The sequence below is a fragment of the Cloeon dipterum genome, chromosome 3 (assembly GCF_949628265.1).
Source record: "Cloeon dipterum chromosome 3, ieCloDipt1.1, whole genome shotgun sequence".
Classification (NCBI taxonomy): Eukaryota; Metazoa; Arthropoda; class Insecta; order Ephemeroptera; family Baetidae; genus Cloeon; species Cloeon dipterum.
The window spans coordinates 30,438,826-30,463,298 of NC_088788.1; the positions used below are offsets into that span (position 1 = coordinate 30,438,826).

The following is a 24,473-nucleotide window of genomic DNA, read 5'->3' on the forward strand; positions in this document are numbered from 1 at the left end:
TCTGCCGATGGCTATCTGTGTGGGGGCAATTTCTTGCACATTGTCATGCAAATGACTCGTCCGCTTGTTTCGTCGTTCATTTGCAAGTCTCATTAGAGGGCAAAAAGCATAAGAAAGAGATGACCGCTCGCGCGACGGCGAGAAGTCTGCATTGGCGTCCAGCCACTTCCGGCGCTCGCGTGCAACTAAAAAATGTGCTCCGAAGGCCATTAGCGCGGCGGCTCCGATGCGCCCCCGCGCGTGTGTGTCTCCAAAGACGGCCAACTGATTTGCATGGCAAAACACGGAGCTAATGGAAAAAAGATAGAGCTACAGACCGTCTCGTATTTCACATGTGTGTGTGTCGGCGGCTATTTTCAGGCCTAATTTGCCTGGCCATGTCTCTCTTTATCTACTGAGGAGAACAGGACAGGAAGTGGGAAAATTATTGTATTAATGAGCCTGGAATTGAGCTCTTAACTTGCCACACAGGGAAAGAATCTCGGTCTCTTTTTATCTCTCAGCTCTGTGGTTTCGTGTAATTGCTAAATGAAAACGTAGCAGGAAAAGAAGTCCGCGATTGCTTGGGTCGACATGTTTACATTAATACTCTTTGAAACTTTTAGCTGGTGTTTGAAACAGTTATGCATTAAACTAGATTTTTTCATGAATCTAAATGAAAATATCCGGGTTTTTTTAAACTACCTAGATGGTATGTCTGATTTCTTTTCAAAATCCAAAGGGAGTTGAGGAAAGGAGAAGAAAATTTGCCAAAAAAATTAAGCAATTGCGGAGGATGGAAGTTTGCACCCCTTTCTGAAATAAGAGAGTTAGATTATACCTCTGCATGTGCTTCACATTTGCAAGCAAAGAAGAAATCGTTCCCAAACTTTTAATGTACATCCGTGCAAATGTTATCAAAATTTATTTTTTTAATATTAAAAAACATTTTACATTGAGATTAAAATTTTGTATCCAATTTTATGTGTTAAAATAAGTGTGATGCAGGCTTAAAATAGACATTTGTGTGAAAGTTCTGCTTCAATTTGGAAATTATTGGTCGCAAATTGCGTGTAAATCACGCAAGGGCAGAATGTTTGTGCCATGCCATGGGGTGAGATGGCCCCACTTGCGATGAATTGGTGTGCGCGTGCATTATATTTATGGACACCCACGCTCTCACAAAGCTATAATATAGAGTGAAGATGTGTATGGGTGTAGTAGAGGGGTGAAAATTAAGGAAACAATAAAACGCTAGCTGTTCCCAGGGCCGTAAATTGATGTGCGGCGCACGCCACTCTAATGTCCTCCGCGATAAATTGAAGGCATCAATTTTACCGCGCTGACTATCGTCTCCTTTATTATATGCCAGTATATGCAATACATTTTTGATAATTAGACAAGGTTACCTTGATTAGTAATTGGAATTGGAGTAGGGAAATTTTAAATTAACTTTGTTTATTCTGGTTTTATATTTGCTTTGGTTAAATATCCAAAAAAAAAAACATTAAATTGTAAAGCATCAGAATAATTGATTATTGATGCAATGATTTTTAGACTAAGATTCAGATCCAATCCAAAATTAAAATTATACAATAGAAGAAAATGTTTTCGTTCAAAAACGGAATTATTGAAAATTTGGCCATTGATTTTGGCTCTAATGTGATGCTTTGGGCGGCAGTGGCTTCGCACGTTTGCTCGCACACATACATATATGTATATGTGTGGACGCGGAGCGTTGCTTGCGGTGCGGTTTGGCGCGATGACAAGAAACAAAGGGCGCCGGGGATGCGATTTGATGACCCCGGCCGGGGGCGCTAAGTGCTGTTGATCATTAAGCAGCCGCGGGGAGTGGCGAGGGGCGAGATTGCACCATTGCAGAGACGAGCAGTGTGCATCCTCGACCTCCTCCGCCGCTCATGAAACCGCATGAGCGAAATCGCCCACTTTGCCCTTTTTGTCTGCTGCTGCTGTGAGAGCTGACAGTGAGACAAAAGCTCAGCACTCTCGCAACAAATGACAAATGTGCAAGCGTGTCTCTCGCTGAAACTTTACTGTGTCTAACCCTAGCTGCAATTAAAATAGGAAGAAAAGCAATTTGGGGCTCGTATTACATTTACAGATCCATTATTTTTTAGATGAAAAAACTGCATAAAAAAATGTTAACTGCATCCACTGTATGCTACATGATTTATTCTCTTCCTCATCGTTGAGCAAAAAATTTTCTGGGTTGCCAATTTTTCCTGACAAGACGTTTGAGGTAGAACAAAAAACTTAAGACGCAGTTTTTTACGAGAAGAGATGCAAAAACTATAAATTGTCTAAAGAATTGCGACTTAAGGGGTGAAAATACACTAAAGTAAGAACAGGAAAACCAACGGTGAAAAACGGGGTTTAAGATGTAGCCCTGCATTTTTTAAATTAAAATGATTTATTTCCATTCTTCAACAACTATACTAGCTTCATGCATGGAGCTCTTTGAATAATTAAGTTATTAATTCGATCGTCGCATTATTTTACTATCCATGAACTTAAATTACCACTGATAGACAGAAGTGAATAAGTAATAAGGACATTTTAATAAAACGGTTATCTAAGCAGTATATTTTATATATAAGTGCACATGTATGTGTCTCGGTAAAGTCAGCTTTTAGGTCATGAAATGATCATGATAAGTGAACTCACTTAAATTGTTGTTTCTTTTCCTATACAAACACATTTGGCATATCGTGATTATGAGCGAGACAAATAATTACAGCAGTGCGTCCTTTCGTTTTTCGCATGCGGCACTGAGGGAACTGAAGCACACGTCGTAAATTGCGTTTTTTTTTCTCAAGCGAGCGTGTGTGTAATCCACCGCATCGTTTGCTGTCCGATGAATATTCAAGTGGCCTGACGCTGAAAACGGGGCTGAAAACGGCGCGACACGTGTTTTACAGCAGTCATTACACTATGGTGCGCGACATACACTCTTTGATCAACAACCCTCTCTCTCTTTTCTCGGTGGCACACAGTGAAATGGTGTGGAAAATATATTTCGTGAGAAGTGGCTTGTTTTATTAAATAATTTGCCATCATCACGCAGCTAGCAGATAGATGCAGAAAAGTCGGAAATCAAAACTTACGTCATCACCGTTCTCCGAAGCGGATGTTTAGGGTGGAATTTTTTATGACTCTCCTAAAAATGGAAATCGGCTGACATATCGACTCTTTGGCATTTACGAGCACACACAAGAATTTGAGCGTTGAGTTTTGTCACTATTCATTGAATATTTGAAACGTTTGTTAACCCAATTTCGGAAACCCCTCATTTAATTTAGTTTTCAAAAAATATCTATCGTATATATCGACTTGAACACGCTGAGCTATAAAAGCCATTTGTCAATTTATTTGAAACACAGACACACACAAATTTTTACTAAATAGTTCCAAAGATGATATTAAGGTATAGTTCTAGACAATCTCATTTCCTTTACTGTTTCCTAATATATAAATTTAAAAATGAAAAATTGGACGAGTGTGCCAAGTTGCGTCTGCCAAGAGTGGATGTCTGCTGGGCGAGTGAAGAATGAGACAAGCGAACAAAAACAGGATGGCCCAAGTGAAGAGCAAAACAATAATTATTATTATATGTGCAGCGCTGCTCGTAAAAATGGTCCAGCGCGTGAGTTTTCACGACAACAAAAATGGACAGCTCGTTTCTTTCGACTCCAATTCTGACTCATCTTTGCTTTTTGTTTCTTCGCTGAGTGTGACGAACGACGCCGCCGCCGAAAGAGAAAAAAAGAAAAACGATGACGGCAAGAAAAAATAGTATTGTCTGCCTGAACTCTCAAAGTGAGTGCCTGGTAATAAAAATGCCATGTGCATGCCATCAGCTGACCCCGCAATAAACGTGTGGCACAACTGAGCTATATTTTGTATTGCTCCCCCGAAAGAGAAGTGAGTTACGGTCTGCCTTAGCCAAAACAAAGCGACTGAAAAAGGGCACATTATGGACTGAGTAATGAGAGAAACAAACCACCAGCTTGGCGTCCTGGTACAGAACCAAAATTAAATTAATTTTAGAAGCAACCATCGTAATTTTCATCAAACTCCAGAATTACACATTAAACGCTTTTAAAAAATAAATTAATAATAATTTCAATAACAAGCAGCAAATACAATAATTTGTCTCGTCCAACTCTCTTTCTGCTTTCCTTAATCATGTAGAAATTTGGCATCTCGGTTGAGGATGACGTATGGGGAGGGGAGGAGAAGGAGAGGCTGGCTCTTTTTTGTCGGTTAATTGTTCAGCCGCCGAGTTATGCTAATTAATAGTCGCGCCTCAGCGTGATTTACGACGCTCCGGCAGCTTGTGTCAGACGAACACTATTATTGCGTTGTGCGACACGAATTTCGCCCCCTCGCTAGCCTGATTCAACCCCATCCTTTCCCCTGGCTCCACGGGATGAGCGCATTAGCGTGCTGCACACTGAACATCAACGCAGCTAATTGTTCTGCTAATAGACACCCCTGATGTGGACTAATTTTTGCCTCTTGCCATGGATGAAAATCATAACACGTTTTATGAAATGTGATATTATGTTAGCAGTACAGAGTAAAAATTAATTTATTTTCGATTTATTTAAGTTTTTTCATTATAATAAATTTGCTGGGCAAAACAAAAATTACTTTTGACAAAATCTGCTAGTTTTTTTATTTTTTTTATGGAATTGCCAAACGAGATCATTGGAAATTTCCTAATTTTCAAAATAACTTTCATAATTTATTTCATTTCGTTGAGTCATATAAAATGAATTATGGCATAAAAATTTAAATTTAATTATCACATTTTACAAGTCCATTATTTCAAGATTGGCCTAGAAATAATATTGTTTGGAATATTTTTGTAGGACTACCACACAATGTTAATTCGATCAGGGAACTTTTAACCCTTTCAGAAAATATTTTCAGATGAAAAATCTTGATATGCATTGAACAAAGCAGACAATAAGAAGGACTGGAAGGCGGTAGCCGATTTATGGGGATGTTCGGTGCGCAAGAAAACGTGTTGCACTCGTTTCCTGCAGCACAGCAGATGAAAATAAATGTGCGCCGGGGCTGCTGCGCGTGTTTTATCTTTGGGCATTCAAAAGGGCGTCTGCTGTCACGTAATCGGGTGTCTAACAAGCGGCTCAAAGGGTCGATCGTGTTGCAATAAGAAGTGCGCGCGCGTTCGCTGCTCTTGCAAGATAAATCAGCCGAACATCTGTTTATGATGTGACAGGGGTCGAGCGGCGAAAACGCAGCCGCCGAGTGTGGAAAAGCCACCCCCGACCGAAATTACGATCGCATCTCGCCCTTTCTGCCCGTTAGCCTTCGCTGCGAAATATCTGCAGACATGATAGTGACACACGGCCAAAATTGATTCGGCCCTCGGCCAATCAGAGCCGGTGACAACATTTCCTCTGTTACTTCTTGATTGCCTATTTCTGGGGAGGAAAATACTATATACAGATTTTATTGAAAAATATTTTTATGGCCAAGCTGGTCGAGAACACGTGTCTGGCAAATTTAGTGGGTGTAAGAGTAAGAAATTTGGAGAGGATAACGTTCCGTGCCCCCTCCTCGCCTGCCCAACCTCATAACGTCGGAATAAAGCGATGCCTGAATTTCCTTCCGTCTGCAATTAAATTGTGTTGGAATTCCCGGTTGCAAAATAAAACATAAATATAAAAAGTATGCTAGGGCCAGGATTATTATAAAAATTACAGGCACTTTGCAAATTTAGTAATTTTAACTGATAATATTTTAAATTGCTCAAATGAAAAATGTTGTCTTTTTCCATTAAATTTAGAGCGAGACCATTTTTGAAATCAAAAGTGGACAGTTTGTTAAATTTAATTTGTTTGGCCTCTTGCCCTCCTCATTCCACGCGTTTTGTTCGTTTTTAATTTGGCGCTTGATGGAAACCCCGTCTCTCTTTCTCTCGTTTTTCTCTCTCACCGCACATTCTGCTCTGCTCTCTGCTAAAAGGATGCCATTGAATGCGGAGGTTGGCTTTTTGTGCCGGGAAAACAAATTTGCGGCGCGCCAGCTTTCTTTGGCGCATCAAAGATGCATGAGCTGCGCTGTTCTGATGCTGGGGGACAAATTGTTTATTTTGACTCTCGTACGCGCGCGGTGCAGCTTATTAACCTCTCTCTCCGCTCCTGGCTCTCTTTCTCTCTCGCTCTTCGTTATTGTTAAATTATTAGCGCCACGAGGCGCTCTCTGTCAGAACAAAACGAGGACGACGAGCGATGAGAGAACTGCTCGCTATGTGAATAATTAATCGACGAGTGTGTTTCGGTCAATACACGCTAATTCCGCCAATCTGCCAGAGCAAACCGAATTAAATTTTCAGAGAGGCAAACCAAGCATATGCCACGCAGTGAGCACACACGCTGAATGGGACGAGGGGAAGTTGCAGCAGTGAAAATTAAATGCTCATTTTGCCTTCAAGTTTAATTCATTAAATTTCATTCGAATTTTAATGCAAAAAGAACTTAGATCTTCAATTTTATTCAAAAAGTTTAATCCATTATATATTTTAGCTTTCATGGAACCTAGAGCTTTTTCAGCATTATCTTATATTATCGAGTATTTAGTTCGTTATTATTTTCATCAAACCAACAACATAACTTTAAAAAATGTAAATTTAACTGACTTTATCCTAATTCGGTTATTAAAGTTTATTTGTTACCAAAGTGTTTTTAAAATTTTTTAAATATTATTTCTCGTCAGAACACCGTTGCTCTCTTCTCTTTGTATGCGGCTCCGCCGCGCGTCGTCTCTCGTCTCATTAATTATGCACGGCTCTGCAAAATTGATCTCGCTGATTGTTTGCTCAGCAAAACAATCAAATTTGAAGAAGCCCCGAGCGAGCTGCCGCCGCTCTGTTCTCTGCTCTCTATGTGTATCAACGGCGCGTGCTTTGCTCTCTCTCTCTCCTCTCTGTTTGGCTTGTCACGACATACACAAAGTGGCTCTCTATCGAGGAGCGAGAGGCATGTTGCCAGCAAAACAGCGCCTCGCTGATGATGTGTGTACCTACTGTGCATACTTTCGCGCAGGGAGCAAAATAAGTGAGCAACCAACGCAAATATTGTGCTCTGTGCCACAACGCTCGCCGCGGAGGATACACAAGATTAAGTACCTTCGGGCAATTGACAGGAGCAGTCTATATATACGGCAGAACTTTGTTACCTCCTCTGCGACAGTGGCATTAATTTAACATGGCTTTTTCATTTAAACGATTTAATAAAAGCGAGCAGTGAAAAGAATGTGCTCCTAATAATTCGAATTTAAAAAGTTGAGTCTATGGCTGAAATATGATTTTTCTGTGTAGATTAAAGTAAAAAACGGCTTCTCTTTTTGAGTAAATGCATGTGTTTTTACGAGAGTAAAATATTTGACAGTTTTGATTCGTAACTAATTGAAAGCGAGCATCCGTCTTAATTGACTAGACAGGATTGTAATGGTAAAAAATAATTAATATTTGCTGTCTTTTGCTTGTTTTTTAATTTCAAGTTTTTTGAATGACTTGAAGTTTTAGTAAAAATACAAAAGTGAACCTTAAAATAAAACATGAAACCTCCAATGTGCGTAGACGAGAGTGAAAGGACTAAGGATAGGGTTTGTGCGAGTCGTTTATAAGAAAGGTACGTTTCCCCCGCAATTTGATAATTCTTTTTTAAAATTTATCGGTGGCAATTAGAAAAAGTGGCGCCGTCGACTTCTCGCGCCTCATCTTGTCTCTCAGAGGGGTTTCTTCTCGGGGGTGGTTTTTTTTAACTCTCCCCAGCTTTGGAAAAAGTTTCTCCCTTCTGTTCTTCCGCGTCTCTCGCACTTAAAGACATTTGCCGCCTGTAATTTATGTTTGGCCCTGGTGGAGCGAGTATGAAATATATAAAAAGCGCCCTTCTAATTTTCCATCTTGCAGATACAAGCAAAAAATTACAAATTGAAAATCTCCCTCGTGGTTCCTCCAGCTTCTCTTATTTATTTGTAAATAAAAACCTGCAGTCAGAGGATAACTTTTTTTACACGTCACAGTTCCAAGTGTCGACGCGGCGTTTCAAGGAGTGAGCGACGGTTGAGCAGTTTTCCGATGGGATGCTGCTCACTGGGGTAATAAAGTGTCAGTGAGATGTGCACTTTTGAATGTTGCACGGCGCGCGACGAAGACAAGGGTCGGTCGCGACAAAAGAGCAGACGAGCTGCAGCTCAATAATAAATATTTTTTGTGCCCACAATGGCGTTTATTAAGACGTCGCAAATCGGCCGATAAACTGCTGCCAGAGGGGTGTGAAAAATAGTTAATCATTGTGATTCGAAAAAGGCTACATTTAAGTAACAATAAATGTTGGATTTAATTGTAAAGGAAACACAGAATCTTAATTTAAATTTTAATCAAAGAATTTTAATCGATTCTAACTCAGTAAGTTTATCACGAAAATCATTGTGGCGTTTACACTGCAATATGTATGATTTCAATTTAAGGTTGAAATAATCGACCAAACAAAAAAAGGAGGAATTTTGCTCTTTATTTTAAAAAGGTAGTAGCTAAAAAAATCTTACAAGTATCTTGTCAATTAGTTCAAAATCTTTTCGAGCGCATTCAGTCAGACTCGTTTAACACATCCCCTCAGTTGCTCTTCCTGCGCATTTTAAACTTTTGACGCATCAAAGGAGCAATAATAGAAGAAAGAGAGAGGAACGATCGGCCCTTTCATTCTATTAGTGTCATTATATTTTTTCCAGCCCTCTTTTTTATTTATTTGCACCTCGCAGAATATAATGGTGCCACTTTTTCCTCCTTTCCTTACTGCTACCCTTTTCCTGCTACGAGATATTGGCGTAGAGAGAGAATTTTATCTCAAAATGCAACTGTTCCCACATCCAGAAGGCAAGTGGTCGATATACCAACGCCAGAGTTCACTGATACACGTACAATCGTCCCGGAGAGGCACGACTGTTCGTGGCCGCAAAAGAGAAAATGTTAGATAAAGGTTAAAATTTCCTTGTTCAATTCCTCCAGAAGCTCGACTTCTTTTACTTCTGCGGTTTTGGCTGGCAATTTTATCTGAACTACCGGGGCAGCTGCATGATGTAGTGGGTAAAAATTGTAAGAAAATTGAATCTAATATTTAAAACAAAATCTTTAATTTTACAACTCAGCCTTTTTTTTGAAAGGCAAATTGATTTTTATGTAACATTTTATGTAATCATTAAATTTACTCAACATCACAAAAATCAACAGGCATATTATTACTAAGCAAAAAGGTAATTTTTATTACAAGAGATGGACTTCCTGTAATTTAAAAAAAAAATATGAAGTACCTTCTGTATGGCCAAAGAGGGCACATATCAAAAAGACTTTCTCCAGTCTTGGTCTTATCTAGAGATGCTCTCTAGTCTTATATCTATCATGAAATATAAAACTCATTTTTATTTAAAATTAATGAATTTGCAATGTTGTAAACAGTTTTTTAATAATAAAAATAAATAGAGGCATACCAAATATCATCAACGCTAAGTTGGTGCACTTTGCTATCAAAAATTTATATATGTAGAACCCATATGGCATAGTAATCAGTCATGTCCTTCTGAACAAAAACATTTGTTTGTGGGGAAGAGTTATTTCCAGACCGGTCTTTGGCAAAGCAAATTTTTTCTAGAATCTCAATTGTTACGTGTTTTTCTATAATCTTAATGAGACCATCTTGTGGGTGCTGATTTATTTGCCAAGCAGGCAAAAATTCTTACGTTCACTCTTAAATATAATCCCTCAATTAATATTTTACATGAATCATTAACTCGCTAAAATAGTCTTCTGAAAGTTCAAGTGAGTCTGAGGATAAGATTTCGCACGTTTAATTTGAATAATTTAATAATAATATAATTTGAATAATTTTGAATATTAGCCATCTGGAAAAACGAGCCTTTAAAAATATATTATTTTTATGTGGATTCCCTTTGCAAACAAATTTAAAATTCATTTTTAGTCATGTATCTATAGTATTCTCATTCTCTGTGTCCATATCTTCTCTACACGCATGTTTGGTCGAGATAAGCAAACACTTCTGATCCCTGCGTCAATCAAAGAGCTCGCATTGACATGACATGAGACAAAAGGAAGCGCCAAAGAACTCTCCCACAATGATAGCAAACTTCCTTTGCGCCGCTCATCTCGAAAAGTCCATCCGCTCATCTTTCATAGCTCTCAATTATCTCAGCTCGGCCGGGCTCAGGCCTCGTGCTGCATTGTCGATGCCGACCTATTCCCATGATTGGACCAAGTCTTATCTGCCGCCAGTGTCACAAATCTCTCGCTCTCAAACCAAATGTTGGCGTGAATTCTCAAAAGCGCTTTTTTGCTCTCTCTCTCTCTCTCTCTCTCTCTCTCTCTCTCTCTCTCTCTCTCTCTCTCTCTCTCTCTTCCATTGTGCAGAGCCACCCCTGCTGGACAATTGAGAAAAAAAACTCTTTGTGTGCGTCTGCCCGCTTATCAATCGCACACATACAAAGAGCGAAATAGCTTCTTTCCGACCATCTAGTTAAATGGAATCGTCGAAACGGTTTTATAAATGGCAATCGCGTATCGGCCCAAAAATTACCGAATGACAGGGTTGGGTCAGACGGGAGATCGGACCTTGACACTTGTATTGAGCAGGAAAACTGACTGGAAATTTTTATAAGGAAAAAATGCATGTTTTTATGAATAGGAGTATGCGTGCATACACCAAAGAGTGCGATAAGTCTCTCGAGTGTCGATAAAAGAGCGCGTTCTCAGGAGAGGACGCAGGAAGCAGTCGGTCTCGCGCGCGCGCTGGCCCAGCAATTATCATCTCTTGGGCTGCTTCCGTTGAGATATAAGGCGTGAAGTCGCGAGCGTCGCGTGAGCCTCTTAATTGGCTGGCTGCAGCAGATGCCCAGCAGACTCGAGGGTTAACCAGACCGCTCGCTGCTGCTGTGCAGATAAAACCGCCAATTAATTATCGCTAGCTCGCTCGTGCATATTTTAAAAGCTGACTACATATATATCTGCCCGAGTGGCCGGCCGCTCTGCGGTTTCGCAGATAAGACCAAGAAAGAAACTTCCTAAGCTAAAAAACAAAAATCTTCTCACCATATAAGCGACACAGTTAAAAATAAATTACATAATTTGTTCAGCAACAAAGCACAAAATGGAATTTTAGAAAAATTGGTTTTTTTAAATCTAATTTTTAACCAGCAACCCTATATGGCAGGACGGCATAACTGTGCCAATGAAATATTGAAATGAAATTAATTTCTTTCAGTTGCAGTAGAGGCAAAATACGTCCAGCAAAAGGACATAAATAAATATTCTTAAATATTACGTCAGCAATATTTCGAAATATTATTATTTCCTAGTCTGGGCTCACTTCGGCTGTGTTATTCCAACAGAGTCTTAATTTACTTGTTTAACAGAAGTGTTGCCCATTCTCACATGCTTCCTTTCTTTGTAATTGACCTGTGATACTATACTGTATTATTATGACTAAATGTGAAAATAAATAAACAAATAAAATTTACGTTTTTCAATTTAAGGAAAAATCATAAGTCAAGGTTGAAATTTAGATGGCAAATTTTTGACAGCTTCCAACCGCCAATGGATGTAAAATATATCTAAAAGTGGATATGTATTACAAAATTCTGTAAAATGATTGAAATAATTATCTGTTAAGTGGGAAAAAGGTTGAATTTATTTACACAGGTTGACGTCTACATTTCTGTGAATATTGGATGCAAAGTTTGCGTGCTAATTAAGCGACTAGCACTATGTCTCCGTATTTGGAAATCACGAGAAATTTTGTTATATATATTATAATATATAGTTTTCACATGAGAAGCTTTGTGCCATATGCGTCACGCTCTGCGACACAATTTCCGCGCGTGCGACAGGGGTTGAGCACGGCGTGTACATAAAAAAGGAAGTGCGAAACTGCATTTGTGGATGTCGATTTAATGGGTTAAGGGATGATTCTGTCGGGGTGGCTGCGAACGGGGCGGGGGTGGGTGAGCACACAATTTCCGCGGCGACGGCACTTGCCTCTGACAGCTCTGCCGGCGCCTCGAGCTTCTGCAACACGTGTTACTCATCTCCAATATCAGCTCTCATTTATCTTTTTCCTCCCCAGCTCTTGTTTATTTAATCAGAGATCCATTTTTCGTGCAGCGTGTGCTGCGACGAGCAGGCCGGGGCCAAATCGATAAATAAAAATAACAGGGCATATATAGCCACTCTTTTCCTCGTTAAGGTCTTGGTGATTATTTTTCAACCTATACATCATTATGCAAAAACTGTATTTTTACTGCTTGAAAGTCTCCTTCGTCCGGACTCGGATTCAGTGCTTGTGAAATTTCCATTTGAATGCAACTCGATTTACAGAAATCAAACGCATCAATATCCTCAGATGTTTCACTGCCAGATAAAAGCGTCGCTCTGGTCGATTTGCATTGCGTTTTTTGCGAGTGGGAGAGCACTGCTGGCAACAACAAAGCTCCGCTGGACTAGAAATCCGCCCCTGAGGGAATCAAAACGTGGTATTTGAGCTGCGACGAGCAGAAGAAAGGAAAGCTTCCGACGCTCTAAACGCTCAAAGTGGGAAAATGTTTCAATCAGAAGCTGTCACGCAAGCCAATAATGAGTTTTCTTTGCTTTTTCGAAGAGCTCAAACACTGCTGACCATTCCTTTTCAAGCTTCACAATCCTGCAACTTGCATATAAATCGTATCAGGAAGAAAAAAATGACTTTTGAGCCATTCGCGATTCAAGACCCAAAATTTAAAAATAAGTAAAACAACGCTATAGCAACGAGGACAAGTCCAAACACCATTCCGTACTCTTTTAAAATGCATTCCATTATTATTTATTAGAGTAGAGCAATGAATTTTATATTATTTTAGTTTGGCGAAAATTAAAAAAAACGTGTTTAAATTCATAATAATATTAATTAGCCGTTGGTACGATTTTCAATTGGCCTGTCAAAAAATTCGGTAGATTTTTAATCACTTTAAATTTGATTAGCATTTTGTCTGCAATTAATGTGTCACAATCACACGCATCCTCAATGATGATTCAGTATAGCGTGAGAAGAGCACGGAAATTAATTAAAAAGAAAATGAGCAGGCGACAAAGGGTGCGTCCTGTAATTACATCGAGGGGTGACATCTTGCCCCCTGAGCCCCCGTGGAGGATGATGACGCAAATATTTTGTGTCGTCGCGCATCATTAGAAATTATAAAGCGGCAATTACCGCGAGTGTCTGCTGCAGACCGAGTTATTAATAACAAAAGTTGCGAGGAGAGCGAGAGAGTTGAGTGTGTTTGAGAGCGTGCGTCTGCCAGGGAGCCAGCATCCCCCGCGCGCTCGCTCAGTTCAAAAGTGAGAGTTGCAGAGAGAAAGAGGCACCCCCGCCGCGAATCCGATGGATGCTGTTCTGCACGGCGAAAGAGTGTAAACGAATTCGCTTTTAACACTTTATTTTGGTGAAATGTAATGTGTCAGAAAACAACATGCGTGTCATCCGCGCGAGATGTTCAAGCCTCCCCCTTTATCATGAGTGGATTTTGATATTCTTTTTCCAGGATTTTTCTCTCCTCTTTACCACGAAAATTATATTGATACACATTCATGTGGTTATATTGTTTATTAAATAATAAATTAAGGAGTTTCAAACAAGCATAATTTATAGAGAGAAAACGATCCAAATTTAAGAGGTTTTTATATTGTTAAATAAAATGTCAGGAAGGGAATTCATAGCCTATATACTTTAGGCTTATAGTATGGTTTCTTTTAATAGCTCGAATGCTTTTATGCACAATTTAAATCAATGCTATTTAGCAATGAAAGGCAGAGACAGAACCAGCAGGAAATTTGCAGATAACGATTTAATTGTAAAAATACAAGCATTTATGAGTCAGAAGTTCAAAAATGTTTTTTGAATATGTGGTCTTCTTGAATTAGCCAGTAAAAATTATTTTCTAGATTCGCTCGCGGACACATTTGAGCGTTTTTTAAGATATGAAAAGCAGTGTTTTTACTTATCTTATCAATCACGATAAAAAGCACACTGCGCACCAAGGATTGAAAAATCAGGAAATTCAACTTATAAAGCTCAAACCGATGAGAGATTGTTAATCTGAAAGGAAAGTTACAATAAGATAAAGCGATAAAAACGGATGTGTGCTCTAAGTCAGCAAGTTTTTTGCTTCTAGACTAGAAACATATATATCAAGAGTTTACTAAAGTGAAATGAATTTTCCCTCAAAAGCTTGTGTTTACGAATTGAAGCAAAATATTCTGAATGGTGATAACCCTAGCAAAAATTTTATACTTTTATATTTAATTGATTTAATTAATTTAAGCATACAATTATGCACAAAACTTTTAAATCCATGACAACAAAAATTGCAGTTAATAGATTTTAGATACAGTCCTCAATTACGTATTGGATATATAGAGAGCTCAGTTCGGTCAATCAGATGAATTCAAAATCAATGAAAAGAGATATTTTGTGTGTGTCACAGTACACGTTTTTGCTTTGTAGTTTTCATAATTTGGACACGGACATAAATCCCTCGCATTGAAGCTTAATTGGTGTTCATAATAATTGAACAATATCTTTTAGAGATAGGGATTGTTCTTTAATATGCTGACTGAGAAAATAGTAAAGCAGTTATTACGCAGCACGCTGTGTTGGGGAAATGTAAACATTCCTTGCAATACTTGAGTGCTATACGTCGTCAGTCCAGGGCAGGACACCATTTATTTCTGTTCGTCTCCTCCAACCAGAAACAATTAGGTTTAGTTTGACGTATTTTAATAAGTCACCAATGTAAATATTGACTTGAAGAAAATAAAAACTATCTGAATACTGAATATCTTTGTCAATAAAATTATATTGTGACATTGGCTCTTTTTCCCACTAGACAAGGAAATGCATAATATATGTTATCACATTTGAGCAGAAAGAATAGTGATTTGTTCTCTAAGGTTGGCTGCATGGCGAGATAAAACGTTTATAAACGCAAACGCGGAGAGGAGTATAGTGAAAGGACGAGACAAAGCGGCGACTCCCGCAGCGGCGGGCGCGAATCTTGATACAGGGCGCGAATCAAACGCGAAGATTGCCGGCAGCTGCTTGATTCACTCTTATCTTCCGGTGTGTGATTGCACGCTGCTGAATAATTGGAATAAAAGCTGCACATCCGGAAGTCGGCATCTGCGCGTCTCGTCGGGCACCACCCAGCTCGTACCCTTCTTGGTCTTCTTCGGCCAGACAAAGCTCCAACCGACTTTCGCTCGCGACAGGGGGCGTGCCGCCGCGACTATACCAGTTTCGTCCTGCATCTTCGCCCCGGGCCATCCGCGTCCGTTTTATTCTCTTTCACGTGTAATTCGGACGGGGCATCAAGGTAGTCATTAAAAAGTCGACGCGCGGTGGGAACGAGCCTCCTCCTGCGCCGCACACAAAGCGCTCGCTCGCAAACACTCTTCGCTCGCTGCTCTTCCGCTCTGCCGAGCCAATGCTCCACAAAGGTCATTTATTCATTGTGCCGACGACGGAATTTTGATTAGCAAAAACGTCTCTCTCGCGCTGTCACACGTCCTCCCAGCCGTTCATTACTACCCAACGGTCCTTACAAATTGACTTGTTGCAGCCAGAAAACTGTTTTCTTTTTATTTTAATTCATGCGTGAATGGTGCTGTTAAAATTTGTGGTCTACTAAATTTAAATTCTACTCACTTTCTAGGTGAAAAACCTTGTTATTTTTCCAGTAATTCATTTTCTCAATGATTTTTGGCTATAGAATGATAGAAATGACGTGGGCTGAAGATGATTTTGAACAGTTAAATGAAAATCGGATGATACCGTATTTCGAAATATATATTTTAAATAAAAAAAAGTGTCTTAAAACTAACTTAAGCCAAAATTGTATATTTTAGACCTCTACCACCAGTCAAATATTAAATTGAGGGCAAAAAGGCAGCATTGCTATTAAAAGTTTTTGTCCGTCTGTGCATTTCTGGACAGATGAATGGCTCTTCCTAATTTTCTTTCAGAATCATGTATATAGTAGTAAATCAGGTTTTTTTATTGAAAGAGGATCATTTAATTAATATTTCACTGGCCGGATTTTCAATCAATCTGCCAATGATAGATTTTTGTTTGAATTAATAATTTGAATTTGATGAAACATTTGACGGTGAATTTTTCTTAGCATTAACTTGTATACTTCATGGAAATTTTTAAAGCATTTTGTCGAAACATAAATGCACAACTAATCTGTGACAAAATAGTAATAATACTTTACTTTTCAAACCATAAATGCATCAATTATTTTGATCTAAAAACCCCCAATTAATTAAACTCTGACTCAAACATTCGACTCTCTAAAACACGATAAAATTTTAAGCGAAACTCAATTTAAGATTTATATTATTTATTCTATTTAAGCCTATTTGTTGAACTTATTGCAGCACCCTTATATATAATTTCCAATAAACCATTTGAGTGACAAAGTGATTGAACGGAGCTCATTATGCAATCTGGCGCCAGTCCGGGTGAGGTGAGGACGAGTGCGGATGGATGTGCCGATGCCGAGCACGCGCGCGCTCTGCCAGTGCCGATAACGACGAGTACATATCATGTATATACGAACGAACTACATACACACAGAGGACACATGCAGCGACGAGTGTGTATGTTACATATGCGCCGAGTACGTAATAGGTTGGTAATTCGCCACGGGCTGTTTGATTTAGTGGCAGCCAATATGTTGCAATGCTGCGAGCCGGGGTCAAATTAATTTCAAGCACATCTGTGATGTATATGCGTTCGGCCTATAAGCTGCTTTGCAACCCGAAATTTCACCAGCAGCAGCCAGGCATCGGATTTTGATTTATGCGCTTTGTTTGTTGTCGTCTGGCAGTGGAGCGGAAAGCTTGATTGGAAGACTATATGATGTATATAATAGGTGCCCTTTTTGCCCCCCAAAAAATACATATATACGAGGAAAAGCGGGCAGTCTTTGAGGATCGATGATGGTGCCGATAATTTTGATATTTTAAGGTGTTTTTGTTGCAGGCTGCCAAAACAAATAAGGAAAATGATGATTCTTTCTGAACAGACTGCTTGTTTTGTTTTCTATAACATGAAATCATGCTAGAAAAAACCTTATCTTGAGGAAATAATTAGTTTAATCTATATTTTACTGGCAGCATTTTTCGAAAGTCTAACCAAGCGAATAACCATCATGCTTCGCTTTAAGAACACTGATATAATATAAAGATGTTTAATTTTCGCTAATTTTTAATTTACTCCTAACATGAATTAACTAAAAAACAAAGCAACCATGAAATGTTTCTCTCTATGCAAACTATACATAAAATTAAAATTTCAAGTAAAAGAATCTGCTGCACGGTATACGAGAGAGCGTGTGATATTATATTTTTGTATAATTTTCCAACTGATTAGCCTTCCATATTATGTTTAATTCACCCATGTAAAATCAATTGACAAAATAGTCCCACGGTTTGAGGAATCATCAGCAGTACTTGTACCTTGAAAAAAACTCATAGCAGGATGAGCTGCAGAGTATTCTAAATCGACGGTCTAATTAAATTTACCCCTCAAAAGAGGAAATTAAGTGACGAGATCTTGTCACTCGCCCTCCCTGCAATTAAACCATATCCCTCACAAAAATTCATAGTCCAAAATTTGATCCTTTTATTTTAAATCTTTTTTAAAGATCGAATTGCTGCATCACGGGTTTTAAACTTTTCATGTTCACAAGAATAAAATCAGATCAAGCTTTAAACGGTAAACAATTCCAAATTATTCTTCATAAGTTTTTCCTTGTGATTTGTGAGAATTAAGCCATTTTTAAAGCAAGAAAAATTATTAATATGTCAATGCCTTATTGGATGAATTCAATAGCACTTAAATTGATGATAAATAAAATAAAAAGACGTCAAGTGCATAGACACTGGCCATATGAAAAGCAATGGAAATTATATATACAGTATAAACTCTTTAAAAATAGTTCCCATTTAATTAATTGAGTTAATAAAAATATATTTATCAATCATGTTATTAATTACTAATATAGAACTCCAATCTTATTTTAAAATCAATTTACGAAAACATGCATTTAGAAGGATTGCTCAAAAATGTTTGTTAATGGATAAGGGTAGCCTTTAATACTATATAACTTCGGTAACTTCAAAAGACCATATCGCGTCAATTACAAGAAGGTATAAAGGTATTTCAAATCCTAATCCTTTTAACTCGTTGCTCAATGGGAATACAGTGTCTTAATTTTGGACATCATATTTTGAAATCTATTTAGTAAAAAAATAGATAAGACAGGAATTCATCCTTTCAGAATTGTGAAACGACTCCAATAATTAGAAAAATCCTTGCCAGGTGTGCGTATTCCATTCGATATAGAAAATTATTTCCAGAGTGATGGCGAAAAAATAGATTATATGCAGTGTCATTGTCAGGCCTCCTACAGGCACTGTTTTGTGTTCAATTAAAGAAAGGTTACAGCTTAATGTAAGTTTATTTTTGCTGCGCAAAAAATAACTAAGACAACCTCGGATCATGCGCCTGAGAAATCGTTTAGTAAATTTGTTAAGTCCTATGCCACATTTCTTGGACAAATATGTTTACTCACACAACCATCCATATTTTTTGCGGTTATTACCTAATAACTATTTATCGCTGAAATGTCCAAATTTCAAATGAACCAATGGTGAGAGGTGATGGGTTATTAGGTCTCAGCCAGGCATTAAAATCAATATCCGTGAGATTTTGAGGTGGCGGATGGCTAATCAGGCTCCTCTAATTTTTGGCTCCACTTCAGATAGACCAGATTTGTAAAGTTTCGTTTAAAAAATGCATGCTGACACACTTGAGACAGCCCAGAAGGCCAGAAGTCAATTTGTTGCTCTGAATATTTTTCGTCAGGGCTGGTGCAGCCTAAGCATAAGATTTTGGCATCTGAAGCCAAAGTAGCAAAGGGAAATTGTAGTTTGGCCGGGCTCAGTCAGCCAGCTGAGTTGAATTCTTGTAGTCAATCTATTGGGGAGAAAGAAATTCAGGTTTTTTCCGAAATTTAAATCTTTTTTCTGACCACTTTAATTTAGTTGGATGAGCAAACTAATGCTTAAGTATAACCTCTGCACCTGATCCTCATTCAAAATATTACATACATGATTTTCATAATTATGGTTTATGGTGCATTTTTTCTATATTTAGTGCGGTTTTTGCAAGTGTCGCGCGGGCGGCCGCCGGGCAGGCAGGGTGCTCGTCTGTCCGCCGATCGATTAAAAGCAGAGAGAGCGAGAGAGAGAGAGAGAGAGCCCGCATGAGGATGAGATTGGGCCCGCGCTCTCCGGGGATGGCTCCGCCTCCCCGACTCCGCCCTCGAGATTCGAGTGAGAGAGCATCTGTGCGGCCGAGATTTTGCTCTGTCGGGCCCGTAATCAGTAGGTGCAGGAGCGCGCGCACAGCAAGTAGTGTACAGATCGTTCCGCCGATGCACATGTAGTGAGAACTGCTGGAATTCCCTTTTTCCAGGCCAGTCACAAATGGACCTCTCCAGACACACGAGCCAAGGTAGGACACGAATGCATTAAAACGCCTAAACTCTGAATCTGCGCTGCGTTTGAAATTTGTTCCCTGATTTTAAAGGGAGCAGAGGAAGGCAATTGGATTAGTTCCTTTTATTTTTGATGAAATCGGGATCATTTGTAGTGCATCTAGGTGTGAAAGGCTGCAGCATTTATAGGAATTTAAAAGCACTGAAAGAGTTGCACAATGGGAATTAATATAAGTACGAGGGCGACTAAAAAAATTTTTTCCAATCCCTATAATGCTCCATTAAAAGTTTTTGGGGAGCATCTGTTCTTGAACATGAATTTTAAAATTTAAACACTGCCTAAATTCTCGATCTAAAATTTTTTAGAAGCTGCAATAATTTGAATTATTAAAATACAACGATTTTAGTGAGTAAACATGTGCTATTATTAAAATTAAATCGCGAGCCAGAAAATGATTTTTCAAAGGTTTATTTTTGCATAGGAAATTTCTGTAAATTTAAGTTTCAAAATCCTCACATCCTTGCACCACATGATTGACTGATATTTTTCTAACACCCCCTTTTCAATCGGTGGGAGAATACAAACATATTATATACTGTCTCGTAAAGACTGGATTAATATTACGAGCAACAACAACTGTCGATGAAGCATGTTTGTCGCCGCTCATAAAAATCAAACCATTTTTTATCTCCGGCACAGACACGCTGATACGAGTGTGTGAAGTCGTCTGGAGACAGACGAGAGGCTTCAAATAATAAAATTCGTCTCGCGCGCACCAGATGATCCAAACTGGCCGATTGGCCACGCTTATAATCCTCCCTCATCTGCGCCTTGCCTCTCGTTCCAAATGTCTGCGCGTGCCTAATCGCCCATCTGACGACTCAATCGGCATGATTCGATCCGCCTCGTTATACACTGTATTTGTTAATTAGGCTTAATTACCGCACAGATTGTGGAATCGAGAGCATTATATTTCACGAAATTTGAGAAGGATATAAGAGAACCAAGTTTGAAAATTATCCTTGTTAATCAATTTTCCGCTCCCCGTTGAGGCCACAATACATATTGAAGATTGAAATAATATAAACGTAGTTTTAATTTTTTTTAAATACTTATTGTTTGATTTTAAATTATATTTGCTTAGTTTGGAAATTTTAACATTTGAATTCAATTAATTCTTCAGTTGCTACTATGCGCACCTAAATTAGATGCAAATCTGCAAATAGGGGCTGGAAGTCATGTTAAACACACTAATTTTTTTGCGATGTTAGTAAAAATCCAGAAATAAACGTTGCAAATATCATTTGTAGACCATTTAATTACTGTATAAGGTGTAGGATCTCATCCTCTTCCCATCAAATTTGTGTGCGAAAATATCCTATATAAAACTTTGGCCGACTCTAGCCTTGACAGATTGATCAACGCGGTGCGTATTTTTTCTTTGCTGCAGATCTCGAAGACAACGGGTTAGCCACCGAGTCGCAGGAGCAGCCGTTTGTCTCAGCCGCAAGCGAGTGCGACGGGCGAAGCAGCAGCAGCGCTGCCGCCGTCCAGGAGATGACCCCCGAGAAGCAGCAGGCTGAACTGGAAGCAAAGCTCGCAAAGTTCGTTGCCGATTCCGCCGCCGCCGAAGTCGCCCGTTCCCACGCGTTCCAGAACTTCTACCTATCGTTCCAGAGGGACAACAGGCAGAAGCACGACCACTGTGAACGGTTCCAAGTGAGTACAAAATCACATTTTAAAATGCAATCTTTCAAATTTATTATAAGTTATGGATTTTGGGTGAGCAAATGTGTTACAGTTTTTAAATGTTGTGTATGCTAGATATTCATATAGATGCAAAATTAAAATAAATGGTTCAATTACAAAAATGGCGTATAATTTTAATTTTTCCATTATTTGATAACACCGACATTTAACTTTATTTAATTTAAAACGATTTGTTCTTAATTGTATGACTTTGGCAAGAAGTAACAACAACAATAATAATAGTTTTTTCATAAAATATGGTTTATGCAGCCGGACTGTCGGGATGGTCATGCCGGTTGCCTATACTTTACTCAAAATGAGAAGTAATTTAACCGGCATTCTCGTTGCAACTACTGGTAATATCCTTACGGGTCTTAGAGTTTGATATTGTTGTTGTGAAAAACCAACCTGCCGTGGACCGAGGTGGGTCAGGGAGGAGTGGCTGGCGGCAAAAAGTGGGAACGCGTGTCAAAACTGAGGCGGTGGCTCTTCAAATTGGCCTCGTTGGCCGGGAATCACGCTGCGACCGGCCGCCCCTCGCGCGTAACGCCTTTCATCTCGGCGGCGACTTTTTGGTTTTGCACAAATTGGAATGTCACAAAGCAAAGTAGGCGGCTGACCAGAGGCGACGGGGAGCAAAAAGCGCGTGCGAGAAATGGACGTGTCATCACGTGCCCGGCTAACCGCACGTTCAGCTCGTTGGGGTAATTGCGCCGGCGAGAAAGAGAGACATTAGCCGGCGTGTCAGGCGAGGCAGATGACAAAGCGAGAGGGCGGATCGGGCCTTTCTTCTCAATTACGGCCAATACATCGCGTGCCGCGGGGCAGTATTCCGGATTCAGTTTCCTCTCCGATGGGACTCGTCGCACCTGCTGCGGTTTATTTCATAAATTGTTTGTGCCGCGCCCGTGTGTGTATGTTTGTGTTTGTTCAGCTCTCGCGAAGAAAAGGTTAATTTCGCCCGGACTTACTTAATGCAATTACCTGCTGCTTAATTATACAGATTTAATCTGGCGAGCGCCGTGCGAATAATTCATGCTGCGTGCACATAGACCGCGCGCGCGCTGCGACGGCACTCGCTGCTCTCCCCTGCTTGTTTGGCCAGCCGCTAATTAAACCCTTTATGTGCGCGCAATTCCGACGACAGGACAAACCGAGCGGCCGCCGCCCCTGCCGCGCAATTCTGCACCACCGCTCTCTCACTTTACACACACCCTTGCGCCTCAATTTCCGCGCCAACACAATTTACCCACACAGCATGAATGCTTACACACAACTTAAATTTGTCGTCTCTGAACCACAGGCTCAACAGATTATATTCGCTCAAAAGTAATATATTTTCTGCATCATAGCTGCGCGGCCTTTCACTATTGTTCTTGCCAGAGAAATGCACAATTTCAACCTTAGCTGGACGCATGATAATTTCAGAATTTATTTGATTAATTTTGTTTGAAGCGTGGGGACTGCAGCTAAAATGAAATGAACTTAATTTTTTCAAAAACATAATTTAATTTCAATATTCTCCTATAATACAATAGATATAATAGATCTCGTTATCTTTATGAATTGATTGCAAAAGACTCTAATTTCTATGTAACTGACTTAAAAGATAGATTTAATCTACCAGAGACTGATGTGTATATAAAGCTCTGTGAAGCAAAGAAAATAAATAGATTGTTAATTTGTTCTGAATTTTTTGAGACTGAAACTATGATTAATGACAACTGGCGTGGCCCTGATTTTCCTGATAGACATATTTTTGCAAGATTTGTTTGTCATGGCTATCATCATATTTTCTGTAATAATGTAACGTTTCACGATGAACCTAATAATGATTTTAGATGTAAATTCTGTGGCGGGACTTGTGAAAAATATCATATCCAAAAGTGTACAGCAAGAAAACTTACTTTGAGAGAAGCAGCGAAAATTTGTAAAAATTGATTAACCTTTTGATGTAGAGTGTTGCACGCATATTTTGCGTTTAATAAACCATTAATTCATTTTATATTCTCCTCACGACTAAGGAAAACATTCAGTTTTTCAGAAATGCTTTGTAAAGTTGAAACTATTTGTTTTAATAGAGAAGTTGATTATCTTTCAGAAGGGCAACTGAGCGCCATACATTACCGCTTTTTCATTAAAAGATTATAGTTTAAATTCAATGAAACACAAAGTGTTTTATATATATATTTGCAGCAAATGCGGAAAATGTTATTTTCTGCCAGAAAAAAACCTAAAATAACTCGGGGATATTTAGGTTCACTTTATTTTTCTCATATCCCCCCCCCCCCCTAGAGCCTACACTATAAAGTGAGTGCGTTTGTATTTAAATATTTTTATTGGAAACAAAATGACAATCATGTGATCTTTTCTTGATTACCGTGAATCATTTTTGCTGTACAAATTAAACATTCTAATCTGCTAAAAATTTGGCCTGCTTAATAAAACACAAGAATGAAATATCTCATTTCAATCCTCCAATAGGAGGAGACAAATCCATTATGAGCATACGAAGTCCTTTCTGCCAACTATCAGACGCAATATCTGCTGCTTATCGAAACAATGCGTAAGCGAATTAGGCGCGGCACATTTGACATCGAATTTGTTTTTGGCGCAGTGATTTTTCACTCGATTTGCGGCACAATCCGCCGTCTCGAGTGCTCGTGCTGCCAACAAACCGCCGCCGCCGCTCTGGAGGACCCTGATTGAAATAAAGGAAAGGCAGCAGCAGATGCTCTCGCCAGCGATTCGATTTTCCGGCTGGCCAAGTGCTCAAAAACTCACTTCCGCCGCCAATGCTAATCGACGCGCACACCGGGGCCGGCCAGTGAAAGAGGGGGTAAAAATTGCGAGCGAATAAATATTACTACTCAACAGATCTGGAGGGCAACGTCGAATGCAGTGCGGTTCAAATTAAAAACACAATTTTTTTCAATTTTGTATTGCTCTAAAATTCATGGTTACTTTTTTTAGTATTGTGGCGCCTTCCCGCCACTACTATCCTAACAATTAGTTTGAATTTAACCCGTATCGCCAGGTGGCAGTGCAAAGGTAAAATTCACCCTTATACTGCACCTTCTCC

The 24,473-nt window shown here is 39.2% G+C and overlaps 1 protein-coding gene across 7 annotated transcripts in view; it reads left to right on the forward strand.

Moving 5' to 3' along the window:
• LOC135939936 (histone-lysine N-methyltransferase PRDM16-like) overlaps positions 1 to 24,473 on the forward strand; it is a 60,637-nt gene that overhangs the window by 21,794 nt on the left and 14,370 nt on the right. For 6 of the 7 annotated variants that reach the window (XM_065484548.1, XM_065484549.1, XM_065484553.1 and 3 more), the window contains exon 2: positions 21,093 to 21,361. In XM_065484548.1, coding sequence (XP_065340620.1) covers positions 21,093 to 21,361 — 269 coding nt within the window. Of the gene's footprint in view, positions 1 to 19,525; positions 19,659 to 21,092; positions 21,362 to 24,473 lie in introns of those variants that run through there. The other variant, XM_065484552.1, reaches the window with a different exon arrangement.